This window comes from Schistocerca piceifrons, chromosome 3, assembly GCF_021461385.2.
Source record: "Schistocerca piceifrons isolate TAMUIC-IGC-003096 chromosome 3, iqSchPice1.1, whole genome shotgun sequence".
Classification (NCBI taxonomy): domain Eukaryota; kingdom Metazoa; phylum Arthropoda; class Insecta; order Orthoptera; family Acrididae; genus Schistocerca; species Schistocerca piceifrons.
In genome coordinates this window covers 194,644,395-194,660,737 of record NC_060140.1, presented here as the reverse complement: position 1 = coordinate 194,660,737, position 16,343 = coordinate 194,644,395, and the positions used below count along the sequence as shown (strand labels likewise).

The window sequence follows — 16,343 nt, the reverse complement described above, 5'->3', positions numbered from 1 at the left end:
ATTGACAAGAATGGGGGAAAGAAATACAGTAGAAGAAGAATGGGTAGCTCTGAGGGATGAAGTAGTGAAGGCAGCAGAGGATCAAGTAAGTAAAAAGATGAGGGCTAGTAGAAATCCTTGGGTGACAGAAGAAATACTGAATTTAATTGATGAAAGGAAAAAATATAAAAATGGAGTAAATGAAGCAGGCAAAAAGGAATACAAACGTCTCAAAAATGAGATCGACAGGAAGTGCAAAATGGCTAAGCAGGCATGGCTAGAGGACAAATGTAAGGATGTAGACGCTTATCTCACTAGGGATAAGATAGATACTGCCTACAGGAAAATCAGAGAGACCTTTGGAGAAAAGAGAACCACTTGTATGAATATCAAGAGTCAGATGGAAACCCAGTTCTAAGCAAAGAAGGGAAAGCAGAAAGGTGGAAGGAGTATATAGAGGGACTATACAAGGACAATGTTCTTGAGGACAATATTATGGAAATGGAAGAGGATGTAGATGAAGATGAGATGGGAGATATGATACTGCGTGAAGAATTTGATAGAGCACTGAAAGACCTAAGTCGAAACAAGGCCCCGGGAGTAGACAACATTCCATTAGAACTACTGACAGCCTTGGGAGAGCCAGTCCTGACAAAACTCTACCATCTGGTGAGCAAAATGTTTGAGACAGGCGATATAGCCTCAGACTTCAAGAAGAATATAATAATTCCAATCCCAAAGAAAGCAGGCATTGACAGATATGAAAATTACCAGACTGTCAGTTTAATAAGTCACGGCTGCAAAATACTAATGCGAATTCTGCACAGACGAATGGAAAAACTGGTAGAAGCCGACCTCGGGGACGATCTGTTTGGATTCCGTAGAAATATGGGAGCACGTGAGGCAATACTGACCCTACGACTTATCTTAGAAGCTAGATTAAGAAAAGGCAAACCTACATTTCTAGCATTTTTAGACTTGGAGAAAGCTTTTGACAATGTTGACTGGAATAATCTCTATCAAATTCTGAAGGTGGCAGGAGTAAAATACAGGGAGTGAAAGGCTATTTACAATTTGTACAGAAACCAGATGGCAGTTATAAGAGTCGAGGGACATGAAAGGGAAGCAGTGGTTGGGAAGGGAGTGAGACAGGGTTGTAGCCTCTCCCCGATGTTATTCAATCTGTATATTGAGCAAGCAGTAAAGGAAACAAAAGAAAAATTCGGAGTAGATATTAAAATCCATGGAGAAGAAATAAAAACTTTAAGGTTTGCCGATGACATTGTAATTCTGTCAGAGACAGCAAAGGACTTGGAAGAGCAGTTGAACGGAATGGACAGTGTCTTGAAGGGAGGATATAAGATGAACATGAACAAAAGCAAAACGAGAATAATGGAATGTAGTCGAATTAAGTCGGGCGATGCTGAGGGAATTAGATTAGGAAATGAGACACTTAAAGTAGTAAAGGAGTTTTGCTATTTAGGGAGTAAAATAACTGATGATGGTCGAAGTAGAGAGGATATAAAATGTAGACTGGCAATGGCAAGGAAATCGTTTCTGAAGAAGAGAAATTTGTTAACATCGAGTATAGATTTAAGTGTCAGGAAGTCGTTTCTGAAAGTATTTGTATGGAGTGTAGCCATGTATGGAAGTGAAACATGGATGATAACTAGTTTGGACAAGAAGAGAATAGAAGCTTTCGAAATGTGGTGCTACAGAAGAATGGTGAAGATAAGGTGGGTAGATCACGTAACTAATGAGGAGGTACTGAATAGGATTGGTGAGAAGAGAAGTTTGTGGCACAACTTGACAAGAAAAAGGGATCGGTTGGTAGGACATGTTCTGAGGCATCAAGGGATCACCAATTTAGTATTGGAGGGCAGCGTGGAGGGTAAAAATCGTAGAGGGAGACCAAGAGATGAATACACTAAACAGATTCAGAAGGATGTAGGCTGCAGTACGTATTGGGAGATGAAGAAGCTTGCCCAGGATAGAGTAGCATGAAGAGCTACATCAAACCAGTCTCAGGACTGAAGACCACAACAACAACAACAGCAAGGATGGGGAGGAAGTGTGTCTTCCTTTGTTTTGAGGTGTTCTGCAAAAGTTGACTTATATGGATTCCTGCCATCTTCATTGAGAAACGCAACATTATCTGAGTTTTTATACAGGACAGACAGGGAGGGCACTTAAGACCCCAATTGCTCAACAAAGATGGCGAGAGTTCATGTAAGTCAGCTTTCGCAGAACACCTCAAAACAGAGAAACACACACTTCCTGCCTTATCCTTGTTTAACATGGAAACTGTATTTGTAATTGACAAGGGCTACACAATGAACCCTTTGGAAGAATGTGAATTATATAGACATTCTCACCTAAATTCAAAAGATTTGTTGAATGCTGAACTTGCATTAAAAACAGACGCTATTTGTATTGGGTATAATTTTTTATAAAATGTGGAAATTAGCCTTTCCATTTTATATATTGAAATTGTGTGTCATATTTTTTCAAATGTATTACATGTAACTTCTTCATATGCCTTGGTCATTTTTTTTGTGTGCTTTTATATATGTCCATTGTTGCTAGCACAACAGATATATAGATGTGATTCAGTTATCGTAAAGTGTCAAACAGTGTTTAAAATAATCACATACAATTTGTAAATTTCTAAACATACCATGGCATTATCCTTTGAGAAGAAAATATTGCCTGTCTGCTAAACTAAGTATGTTTCTGTAATATTCTTTTTATATGTCACATAAATGTATAGCCAAGGTCTAGGATTTATAATATTCCAAATTTTGTAGGTTTCTGGAGATGACAAATTCATGTGTTGAAACCAGTAAAGATAATAAAAATTTATTTGCAACTGATGACTGAAATTTATCCTGAAAAATATTAAGGACTTTATGTTTAACATCTACAGTAAGCATGTCTTCTCCACCTTAGATTTGGTGCATGCATATTATCAGCTACCCAAAGCACAAGAAAGTGTTGCTAAAACTGCTGTCACCACTCCATTTGGCATCTTTGAATTCAGAAAAATGTCATTGAGGTTGTGGAACGTCATGCAAACTTCCCAATGTTTCATGGGTGAAGTGATGAGAGACCTGAACTTCTGTGACATATACAGGGTGATTCAAAAAGAATACCACAACTTTAAAAATGTGTATTTAATGAAAGAAACATAATATAACCTTCTGTTATACATCATTACAAAGAAAATTTAAAAAAGGTTTTTTTTCACTCAAAAACAAGTTCAGAGATGTTCAATATGGCCCCCTCCAGACACTCAAGCAATATCAACCCGATACTCCAACTCGTTCCACACTCTCTGTAGCATATCAGGCGTAACAGTTTGGATAGCTGCTGTTATTTCTGATTTCAAATCATCAATGATGGCTGTGAGAGGTGGCCGAAACACCATATCCTTAACATACCCCCATAAGAAAAAATCGCAGGGGATAAGATCAGGGCTTCTTGGAGGCCAGTGATGAAGTGCTCTGTCACGGGCTGCCTGGCGGCCGATCCATCGCCTCGGGTAGTTGACGTTCAGGTAGTTACGGACAGATAAGTGCCAATGTGGTGGCGCTCCATCCTGCTGAACAGCCAATTCTCTAACATCTCCAGATACTGTAGTCCAGTTACAGTAGCACCTTCGAAGAAAAAGGGACCAAAAACTTTATTGGCTGAAATGGCACAGAAAACGTTTACCTTAGGCGAGTCACGTTCATACTAAATGAAACTTTATAGCTCCCTTAATTCGCCGACACACAGTGCTTAGCTCTGCCTTTTGTCGTTGCAGAGTTTTAAATTCCTAAAGTTGTGGTATTCTTTTTGAATCACCCTGTACATTGATGATTTATTAGTTTATGTCTAGCTCCGAAACTGAACATTTGGTACTGACTGCATGTCAACCCTTCTAAATGTGTCTTCGGAGCTTCAGATGTCCACTTTCTGGGCCACACAGTCAATGTCCATGGAATTCGGTTGCCGCAACATGAGGTAGAACCAGTGACTTCTTGAACTGCATCGATTTCTGTTTGTCACCAACTTCTACCATTGTTGTGTGCAGAACCATACATTGTTGGACAGTGTTCTGAAATATCTTCTGCAGGGTTTGCGCAAACCAAATGACAGACTGCTGTGGAGTAGTAACCCGAGACGGCTTTCAACACTGTAAAGGCTGCTATTGCTGTGGCCACTCTGTTGGCACACCCTGTACCACACGCACCGCTTGCCTTAATGGTTGATGCGACAGCAGTAGGTGCCACGCTACAACAGCTGATAGAGGATCAGGGGCAAGCTTTGGCATTCTATAGCAGAAACTATCACAGCAGAACTGGTTAACCTATGAGTGTGAACTGTAGGCAGCGTACACTCCCATCAAGAAATTCAGGCACATGCTCAAAGGTAGACACTTCACTCTTGTCACAAACCACAGACATACATATGTCATCAATGCCTAAACAAAGCTTTGCCACACCAGCTTCACCATTTGGACTTCACAGAACAGTTTACGACCAACATTGTCCGTAATCAGTGAGAACTTAATGTCCCAACAGACACTCTCTCTTGCACTGATGTGATCTTAAGTGCAATCAATTATGGGGCACTAGCCTTTGCACAACAGTCTGATGGAAAACTGGAGGATGTATTGACACAGCTGTCTAGTCTTCAGCTCCATCCCATTCCAGTGCCACTAGGAAACATATTGTTGTGCTTTGACACGTCCATGTCTAGGCCATGACCCTTTGTGACTCACAGTTTTCAACAGCAATCAATCACATTTCTGAATGACCTGTCTCATCCTGTTGTCAGTGCTACAGTGCAGTTGGTGAAAAAGCTTTTGGGTGATTGGATGCACTTATTGTCTTACTGCTATAGGCTGGTTCACTTGCTGGCCTGAGCTATTCCCCATTTCCGACACCACTGCTGAGACCATCTCAACTACACTCTTCCATGTAAAGACTGACTTTTGTGGTATATCATTGTGCAGTACCACTGAGCAGGGTATGTTAGGCACAAATAGCATCAAGGCAACTGCTTATCACCTGGCAGTGATTGATTTGGTAGAACACTTACCCCGTGACTTCAAAGCATCTCTTCAGTGTCATGAGTCACAGCACTGGACTGAGACACTACCAGTCATGCCGCTGGACCTCCACATAGTCATATAGGATGACCTGAAAACAATCATAGCTGACAATGGTCTATGGAAAACTAATTAGACTACCTGGTGAGTTCCTCTACAACATGGCGGACGCTATTGTTGATGTATCAGATTTTGTCAGAAAGCTACCCTCACAGATATGGCTACTTTGGTCTATTGCAGCAAGAGAACAAAGGACTCACTACCCATTCATTTTTATGGATTTGTCAAAGTGTCATTTGACACAATGTTGTATGTAAACCTCTGCAACCACTGTACAATGGATTATCTACATTACATAGCAGAGAGGATAAAACATTTACATTTGACATCATGGGAATGCCAACAGTTTCCACTGACCACCGAAAACCTGCCTTTAGCACTGCTTCTACTGAGGCATACAAGACACTTACCACACCACCTATGGACACAACAGAACCATCTGCTACCCCACCATCGATCACTGACTGACATCCCGCTGTTGACAATGAGTGCCATCCCTGACTTCTCAACAACATCAAAACCAGTTGTCATGTGATTTGCACGCCACATCAAGTTTAATTGTAAGTATCATAAGCACTTTTGTGTGTGTGTGGCGCGGGGGGGGGGGGTGATGTAGGGGCTGTGCTTCATTGTGCATCGGGGTGTGGAAGTGTGCAAGTTATACAGTGATTATATTGAGACATACTGTCTTTGACATTGTTTATTCCTTGTTTTATATAATTACTCTGTCATGGATTTTTCATGTTGATGTATTCTGAGATTGCATTGTATGAACATGCTATGCAATAAATGTCACCTTACAGTTAATTTCTCACAAGCTGCAACACTTATTTCTGTTATACAATACGTTAATAACTCTGGAAAAAACGTAATAATGCAGAATTTGATGTGGCAAGGAGTGCTAAGCTGGTGATATTCTCCAACAGTAACAAAGCACTGCCACAATGAAGCCATAAATATACAATGTATTATATCTGCTTACTTCACATCAGTGAAAAAATATGTCATTTTTAATGACTACTGAAGTTATCTGAATGCTTCTCATTGATATAATTACAAATAGTCATATTTATAGAATCAAAACAAGCCACCTCAGAAAACAGTCCAATCTATTCATGTCATACCACCATCCATCGCCACTACAGAAGTCCCCATCAGACTTCTCCTGCATCCCCTCAGAGCTGCCTTGAAAATATCATACATCTGCCACATCCTCAGAAATTCTCTCCTGTCGCCCCACAGAATCAAGAGCCTTAACAGACCCACAACATGATCAGGAACCTCCCCTCAAAAAGTCTCAGTCCCACAGCAGTATCTGTCCTTGCCAATGATTTACCCACACGTGGGTATGCCTTTGAGAAGCCCATTTGGCAAATGTTTATGACAGTTGGCAGGCTGTGACTCCATCATTGCATGCCCTAATGTTTTCAATAGACTCTAGGGCTGTCTCTGTCACACTACACATGTTGCCCCTATGTATTTTGCTGACATTTATTACAGATGGGATGGCGGTTGAATTTCAATTAGATATGGGAGCATCCGTCAGCCTCATTAATTTAGATATGATGGGAGCTTGGGGCACCCAGAGTTGCAATGGCTAATCTGTCAGATTGTGTCGTATAGAAAACAGCGCTGTCCATTGCAAGGACAAATCTCCATCTCCATCATTGCAAGAATGTGGAATGGGAACTTACATTGCCAGTAGTAAATTCACTGTTTGTGCAAAATGTTTTTGGTATGGACAGAATACTTTTGGGCTTCATGCCTTTTAGGTTTGGCTTTCAGATCAAGGAACAAAGTGCATTTAGTGTCTCAGTCTGTCACTTTTCATGATCTGGGCTCCTTACTCCAGTACTATAGCCAGACGTTAAAGAAAACCTTGTACCATGGCTGAAAATTTTGAGGCATATGTTTCCCTTAAGCCATCAGTCATCCCAAAATTTTGTGGCACTGCCCCATTCCCTTAACCATGCATGACAAATGACAAGGAAAATACTGAGTTGTACACTGAAGAGCCAAAGGAACTGGTACATCTGCCTAATACTTGGTAGGGCCCCCGCGAGGATGTAGAAGTGTCGCAACATGATGTGGCATGGACTCGACTATTGTCTTAAGTAGTGCTGGAGGGAACTGACACAATTAATCTTGCAGGGCTATCCATAAAGCCATAAGAGTACAAGGGGGTGGAGATCTCTTCTGAACAGCACATTGTAAGACATCCCAGATATGCTCAATAATGTTCATGTTTGGGAAGTTTGGCGGCCAAAGGAAGTGTTTAAACTCAGAAGAGTGTTCCTTGAGGTGATCTGTAGCAATTCTGTATGTGTGGTGTGTTGCATTGTCCTGCTGGAATTGCTCAAGTCCGTCGGAATGCACAATGGACATGAATGGATACAGGTGACCAGACAGAATGCTTACATACGTGTCACCTGTCAGAGTCGTATCTAAATGTATCAGGGGTCCCATATCACTCCAACTGCACACACCCAACACCATTACAGAGCCTCCACCAGTTTGAACAGTCCCCAGCGGACATGCAGGGTCCATGGAGTCATGAGGTATTCTCCATACCTGTCCACGTCCCACTTCCATCTGCTCGATACAATTTGAAACAAGACTCATCCAACCAGGAAACATGTTTCCAGTCATCAAAAGTCCAACGTTGGTATTGATGGGGTAAAGTGAGGTGTAAATATTTGTGTCATGCGCTCATCAAGTGTACACAAGTGGGCCTTTGGCTCTGAAAGCCTGTATCAATGATGTTTTGTTGAATGGTTCACATGCTGACACTTGTTGATGGCCAGCATTGAAATCTGCAGCAATTTGCTGAAGGGCTGCACGTCTGTCATGTTGAACAATTCTCTTTAGTCATTGTTGGTCCCATTTTTGCAGTATGTTTTTCTGGCCAAAGTGATGTTGGAGATTTGATGTTTTACTAGATTCCTGATATTCACAGCACACTCATGAAATGGTCATACAGGAAAATCCCCACTTCATCGCTACCTTGGAGATGCGGTGTCCCATTGCTCATGTGCTGACTATAACACCACATTCAAACTCACTTACATCTTGATAACCTGCTATTGCAGCTGCAGTAATCAATCTAACAATTGCGCCAGACACTTGTTGTCTTACATGGGCATTGCCAACTGCAGTGTCGTATTCTGTCTGTTTACATATCTCTGTATTTGAATATGCATGCCTATACCAGTTTCTTTGGCACTTCAGTGTAGCATTGGTAGGATCAGAGTATTGTTTCTCCTATTTCATTGAGTCAGTAGGCCATTACTTTGGTGGTAATTGAGAAGCCTAATAGTGCTGTGCTGCTCAGCAGTGACTTTAAAATGATGGCCAGTGTACAATGTGTTGTGGATTCATATCCCATTCCATGGCAGGTGGAGTTGTTGGTGAAGTCATTGGGCTGCCAGTGTTTTTCCAGCATTGACTCGCAAGATGTTTACCTTTAGTTGCCTTTGGACACAGTTTCTTGGAATTTCCTGGTCCTCAGCACACCCTTTGGGCTTTATCAGTTTAATTGCTTGCCTTTTGGAGTCTTGTCTGTACCAAGAGTTCACCAATGATATTTGGAGCAATTGAGTCAGGAGATTCCCTGTTGGTTTAATTAACTTGATGACATCTAGGCCACAGGCACTACTTGGGAGTAGCATTTATAGAACCTTCAGTCAGTTTTCCAATGCCTCATGGATAATGGCATTCTTGCAAGCTGGAAAAGTGCAGTTTTTTGGGTCACATACTTTGTAAGTCTCAACTCCACAGATGACAACATCAAGGCCATTGTCAACCTATCAATGCTGAAGAACTTGAAGGAGCTCCAGTTTTTTTGTCTAAGGTTTCATAATATTTTCAGTCCATTTCCCAGACTGCACACATCTTCCAGTCTCTTAACTGGCTTTGCCAGAAGGGCATTAAGTTTGTCTGGTCTGCAGATTGCCAACAGGCTTTTCACTGTTTCAAGCAGCAGTTGTGTTCTGCTCCCTGGCTGTCTTTTTTTACCCTGTCCTGTGACATATCCCACTACAGTATTGGTACAGTCATGTCCCACCGGAACATGGATGGCACTGAACACCCACCAATTATGCTTCAAAGACACTTCCACTGCACAACTGAACTATTCACAAGTGCAAAAGGAGGTGCCAGCTTTTATTTGCCGTATCAAAAAGTTCTATGTTTTCCTGTATGGGGTGAGGTTCCTCCTCATCATTGGCAATAAGCATTTGGTTTTTGTATTTGGCCCTTGTTCAAAGTTGCCAGATAGTTGCCCAGTGATTGCAGCATTTCTCTGTAACTATTCTTATGACATTCATTACTGCTCCACCAACCAGCATGCAAATACTGCTGTATTCTCACAGCTACCAGTGAGATCCAGTCCAGAATTCGACAGGCAAGAGGCTCTTGTGTTCACTTTGGGTGATGCCTTGCAGCAAATCTTGTATGATTTGCTATTGAGAGTATGAGAGTTCATGATTGCTGTGGCTGCTGACCCACTTTTCTGGAAAATTGTTTTGGTGGTCGAGGTGGGATGGCTGGAATGTGTCTCATCATGAATGGATCCACCATCATGGTGTACATTTTTTCTCCTCCATGCTCATCTCAATGGTATCCAGGTGGTCCTCATGCTTGCCACAGAGGACCAGTGCTGTTTGAATGGTTGTCTCATAGCATTGTGTCCTCACAGTCTCTAGTTGCTGTATGTGTCACACTAGGGGATGACCCAAGTGAAGGTGCGACTGCAATGTCAAGTCTATTGGCCAGTGGTTGATCATAGCATTGGACATCAGTTACAAGCTCGCAGGGTTTGTGCTCAGAACCGGGCCATGCCACCTCTCTCCTTGGCCAGTTCCAGAGCACCCTTGGGGTAGTGTACACATTGATTTCGTGTGTCCATTTTTGGGCAGTAGTGGTTGTTGGTACTCAATGCAGTGTCAAATTTGCTGTATGAGACCAAGCTGTCATCCACATCATTGACTGCCACTGGTCATGCATAGTCATTTACTTTTGCATTGAGGAGTCATGTAGGAGCCTCAGTTATGATAACAGTAGGCAATTTGTGTCACAGGAGTTTGAAGACTTTTGCACCTGCAATGTTATACGGCATCTGAGTACCTATCTATTTCACATAGCTTCTAACTTGGATGAGGAGTGCCTTGTGCATACATTCAAGACCCAGAGGGAGTAGGCTGTATGTGTCTCTTACTGCCATGACTCATTGCTCAGTTTTCTGGTGATGTACTGGGTGACACCCTTCAGTGGATGCAGTCTGGCGGAACATTTGTTGCACCCTGAATCAAATACCATGGACCACTGTGGCCTGCCATGTCTTTTTCCTGGGGTGGCTATTTGGGCCATTTCTTCAGCCAGCAGCCAGAGTGGCTGTGGGTATCATGTTGGACTGCAGAGGATGGCATTTGTTTGCAGTGGATGTTGGCTTGGGCAGCCCACTCATCACATTAGTCAGTTGGGCCAAGACTCTTTTGGAGTGTTGCCACTATGGTCTTCCAGTCAGCTGAGCAGCAGAGTTGGTTGCAGTATTGCTCCTGGAGCAAGCTCCCATTTTCAGCAGCTTGCATCACTGTTGCCATCCTCTCCACACCTCCAGCTTCCTCCTGTCACCTCATGACCCAGTGTGGCTCATGCCTCCATCTGCCATTGGGTCCACCAGTGGACCCATTGTTGCCACAGCCTCCATCCCCTTCCACTTTTCTGGCAGGACCAGCAGTGCTGCTGTTGCCTCCTTCGGTAACTGGCAAACTGCCAGGTTCTCTGATGCTCTCTCCAGTTCAGCCCCAGAGCTCACTACCCAAGCCTGGCAATTTTTGCCTTTTCAGGGGGAAGGGATTTAGAATCCACACCAGTGGACATCCCAATGGAAGGCAGAAGAATGGCATGGGTAGAACAGTGGAGTAGTTCAGGAACCTGCAATAGAGGTTGTATACATTGCATCATATGTGCAGGGCCACTGGTGTTAGTAATTGCTTGCGAACAGCAGTAAGTGGAGCAGGCCAGTGCTCACGTGGAGCTAGACTGCTGTGGACCTAGCTTGGTGCTCATACTGAGAGTTGTTGTATGCTCAGTTATTAGCAGTTCACACCAACTGCATGCTGTGTTATTCATACTCATACGTCTGTGGGTACTGGTGCTCCACTTCCAGTAGTTCAGTTCACATGGTGAGTTAATCCCATTTGTGGGATTCTATTACCTGTCACTATCAGCGTGAAGTACTGTGCTGACTAAGTTGAGTAGCAGCATTGTCATACCTTCATTATATCATTCTCAGTTGAACAACAATTCTGGAATCCAAACTGTGATATCGTAAGTAAATTGTTACTTCTTAAATCTTAAATTATTCTTGAGTACATTACTTTTTGGAATATTTTGGAAAAACATGTCAGTAAGGAAACTTGATGATAATTACGTTTCCGGTAAAGAAGTTTAATTGCATATTTTAATCTGTGAAAATTTCTTGTGTCAGTGATGCATTAGATGTGTCACTAAGGATAATGAAGTTATGAAATGCAGGTGTTACCTGGCAGAGGGTCTCTTACAGCTTTCAGATACGTCCATCTACAAGGCCTGAAACAGTGACCACGCTCCAGAAATCCAGCAAGATTTCCAGTCCCTTCTCAAATCCATCCCAGAATCTCTCCCATGAGTATGTCTCCCATCTCACCCCCAACACTCCCCACTTGCCTACATTCTAAATACTTCAGAAACTACATTAACCAAACCACTCAGGACACCTCATTGTGGCTGGCTACTGCCCCTTTGCCCTTGTGTATGAACAGCCCCAGCCTTTTACCCATAACCTGTTCTTATACGCTGCTAGGAAAAAAGTTAGTACACCCTTTTAGAGGTTTCTAATTCACTAAAAATTTATGGTTGCAGCAGTGCATACATATGGAGTACATGATATGGTTACATTTACAGATCAATAACACAAGCGGTACTGAGGTACCAGGTATCGACCCATACTGAAACACCCACATTAGTATGTAGTATAGCCCCTGGTTGGTAATGCAGGTACTGACTGTGGCATCTAGTAGATCATACAGATGGTGAATACTGTCTTGGGATATGTTATGCTACACCTGCTCAACCTGTTCACACAGTTCTGTAAGAGTTGTTGGTTGACAAGTGGTATGAGTGACTTCTTGTTCCATCATACCTCACATGCGCTCAATTGGAGACAAGTCTGGAGATTGTGCTGGCCGGGGAAGTTGCTGCACATCTTGCAGAGCACGTTGAGTTTCATGGGCAGTGTGTGTATGAGCATTATCCTGGTAGAGCAACACTTCATCTTCCTATTCCAAGCACAATAATATAATATGTCTATAAACATTCTGCACATACTAAGTGCTGATTAGTGTACCCTCTAGAAAAACCAAAGGTGAACAAGAGTTGTAACTTATCGCACCCCAGACCCTAAGGCCAGTGTGTCTTGGATGAGTACACTCTGGGAAACAGTGCTTCCCAGGTCTATCTACATAGTATATCCAAATGACAACCACTTGCATGCAGACAGAATCTGCTTTCATGGCTGAATTCTACGGTTCACCATTCTATCACCCAAGTGATCCTCTGATGCCACCAGTTAAGCCATGAATATTGATGCTGTAGCATGGGTGGAAGACAAGCTAGAGGTATGCATGTCTGTAGTCACACTGCTAATAATTGATTTGCAATAGTTCATGTTGACATGTCTGGGCTCACAAGCCCTCTTATCTGTAATGTGGTTTCTGCCTGATCTGCCATTGAAATACAATGTTCCTGGCAGATGTCTGTGCTGCGTGGATGTCCAGAACCTTGTCTACAGGTGTGAGAGTGTTCATGTGACCACTGATACCAGCTTTGTTCCACAAATGCAGCATGTCCAATTTTTGTGTGGAAATTCTCCAAAAGAACCATGCTGTCTCTCGGACAGTCACAATTTGACCTTTCAAACTTGCTCAGTTGGCTGTCAGGAAGCACAAATACATTTCTATGACATGGTTGCCTGCTTGCTTCACACTTTTGCACCACACTGAGCCTTTGGTCTATGAGCATTCCCTATTAGAGGGTAGACACAGATGGTGCTCTGGTAGCTATTCCACTATACTGTCTCTTGGTGGACAGCACTAAAACCATCTTCATGATGTGGACTGAGGCTGAGGGCACCCTATCAACATTCCTCCAAAACCTCAAAACTTTTTCCCCATTCATTGCATCTTGTCCTCCTCAGACCAACAAGCCACCTGCCTTGAAGTCAACTTCCACTTCAATCATGGCTACATCAGTACATCCATCCACAACAGACCTAATAACCACCAATGAGCACCTACATGGCAACACTTGACAACCTATTAATGAACCATCTCAATCAGGTGAGAGGTTTGGGGTTCTGGATGGTTAGGAAGGACACCTTTAGATGGTTCTTTAATAGGTTATCAAGTGTTACCATGTAGGTGCTCATTGCTGTACCATGGATTTGATTGTAAATGAAGCCTTCCCAGGAGGAATAATAGTGGGTGGGGATGTTGTTCTTCATTGTGACTACGAAAGAAGTTTTAGGTTTGGAGTTAGTTTGGTGCTGGAAGGGTAGTGTTCAATAGTGGCAAGGGCACTGGGGATGCTAGTGTAGAGGGCTGTGGCATTGACAATGAAGAGCAGGATGCCTGGTGCTGAAGGAACAGGAACTGTGGAGATTCAATAGACAAAATAGTTAGTGTCTTTTATATACACTGTTGGAAAACAACAATATCACCCCTTTGACACCGCCCACCCATTCAACATCAAGAAGCCCCCTTCATACACCCTAGCCACATCTGGTCATCACATTTATAGTGACAAGCAGCCCCTTTCCAAATATGCCAAGGGTCTCATCGAGGCTTTCGCATACTTTAGTTACCCTCCCAACATTGTCCAGAAACAGGTCTCCCGTGCCTTGTCTCCTCAGTCAGCTACCATCCTTCACATACACACTGTCTGGCCACAAAGAAGCACTCCCTCATGACTCAGTACCAAATAGGACTGGAGCAACTGTATCACATTATTCTCCAGAGTTTCAACTATCTCTCATCATGCACTGAAATAAGAAATATCCTCTCCATTATCTGCCTCATCCTTTCCACAGTGATATTCCACCAGCCACCAAACCTGCACAATTTCCTTGTTTGTCCTTATCCCACCCCAGTTCCCAACCCCTTTCCCCTTATCTAATATTCCTGGAATGGATCTAAAGACTTGTCCCATACATTCTTCCACTACCTTCTACTCTACTCCTGTCAGAAGCATCAACAGCAAGGTTATCTCTGAAAGGAACAATGTGGTATCAACTTAGCTGTGATCACTGTGCTGCATTATACAGAGGCATGACCTCAAACAAGTTTTCTGTCAGCATAAATGGCCATTTCCAAACTGCGGCCACGAGACAGCTGGATCACCGAACTGCTGAGCACACTGCCCAACAAAATATTCTTGTTATCAGCTTCTGTTTCAGAGCCTTTTCTGATTTACACAGGCAGTAACTCTGCCTATAACACATCCTACATTCATGTGACTACCACTGCCTCAACCTTCACTAGTCCCTGTCCTGCATGTGCCTATCATATTCTCTGCTCCCACTATGGTTCCACACTACATCTGAATTCCATTGGCGCATCTGCAAGTCCTTTCCTCTTCTCTCTTTTTCTCCTCTGCCCTTCACCTCCCCAGTCCTTCTCCACCCAGAAGAGCCTCCTGATGCTGCACCTAGTGTCTGGAGACAACACTGGCCATATGCATGTGAGTTGTGCATGTATGAATGTGTGCATGTTTTGCTTTCTCTCTGTCTGTCCAATACCTAATAATATCTAGTTGTCTTTTTTCAATGTCTGATGTAAAAAACAGGAGAAGTTGTGAAATTAAATTCTTTTATTTAATTAATGATTGGCTTCAGGTATCAGAACCCTTTCTAAAAGCATCCAAACAGAAAAAATGGAGTGCCTATCTGTCACTTGATGCCTCCTCCATATGGCGAATTGCAGTATATCTTTTTCATATTAGTGTTATTGTATTCTAAATTTTCCAATGTTTGAATACATTATTTTTGATCGATTAATTTACACATTTTTCAGAACAAAATCATACAGTTATAAATTATGGTATGAAGATAATTTAATTAAGAACACAAACTGACAAACAATAATTCTACTTGTGACAATTTTAACTGTTGTGTGTAATTTCTGAGTAACAAGTCTTTATTGAAAGGGTTATATCATAAGCATTGTCATAAGATAATAGAACAATTGTATATTTGATTATCTTTTTCTAGTTAATTGATAAATAGGATCATTATATCATATCAAGTGTACTTGTTGAAAAGAAAATATCTTTGACAACAGTTTTAAAGTAATAACTTTATAAATTTACAGATTATTCATAATCATCCAATTTACCATTGCTGAAATTTTTGATTATGTTTCACACTTCTAGTTTTGAAAGTGGTTATTTCTGCTGCAAGCCATGTTCCTTGGATGCTACATGAAATGCATTTTATTTATTTTTTTTCAGAAAAAATTCAAGTATGGGATGTTGGTAACACTGTTGTACTCTTGGGGAAACCACTGACATTGAAATGCCGTGTTGAGACACCAATAAGTGAATGTTCACTGGTTCATCCAAATGGTTCAACAATTGTGCTTGACTCAAAAGAGGGGATTTACAACAGTACAGAAATGTGGAAATATGATGGTTTGTGGAAATATGATGGTTTTAGTCTTGATGCAGGTGACTGTGGAGGGACACTGTTTGCTGCAACTGAGGAAGAATCTGGAATCTGGAAATGTCAAATGAAGACATTGAGGCCAACCAACGCGATTTATGCATCACAGATTCAGGTGAAAGTGACAAGTGAGTGAATATTTTAATCTATTCATGTACAGAAAGTAATGACAGTATTGTGACAAGTGAGTGAATATTTTAATCTATTCATGTACAGAAAGTAATGACAGTATTCATTAAATGCTTCCTTTATCTTCATTGAAAAGTTTCAGTACATTACTCTGGCATGAAAAATTTCAATAAGATTCCCCTAAATAATTTATAAAAATCATTAACCAATAGAAAGATTCTACTGATATATCATCTTTGGTAATATGATGATTATATGACTGATGTCTCCTTAGCAAATGTAAACTTGTCATGCTGTTAAATATTCTATGATGTTGCCAAAGAC

At 41.9% G+C, this 16,343-nt stretch overlaps 1 protein-coding gene across 1 annotated transcript in view; it reads left to right on the top strand.

Moving 5' to 3' along the window:
- Window positions 1-16,343, top strand: part of LOC124787709 — a 169,691-nt gene that overhangs the window by 93,183 nt on the left and 60,165 nt on the right. Inside the window, exon 7 of the mRNA XM_047254543.1 lies at window positions 15,680-16,018. Coding sequence (XP_047110499.1) covers window positions 15,680-16,018 — 339 coding nt within the window. The remainder of the gene's footprint in view (window positions 1-15,679; window positions 16,019-16,343) is intronic.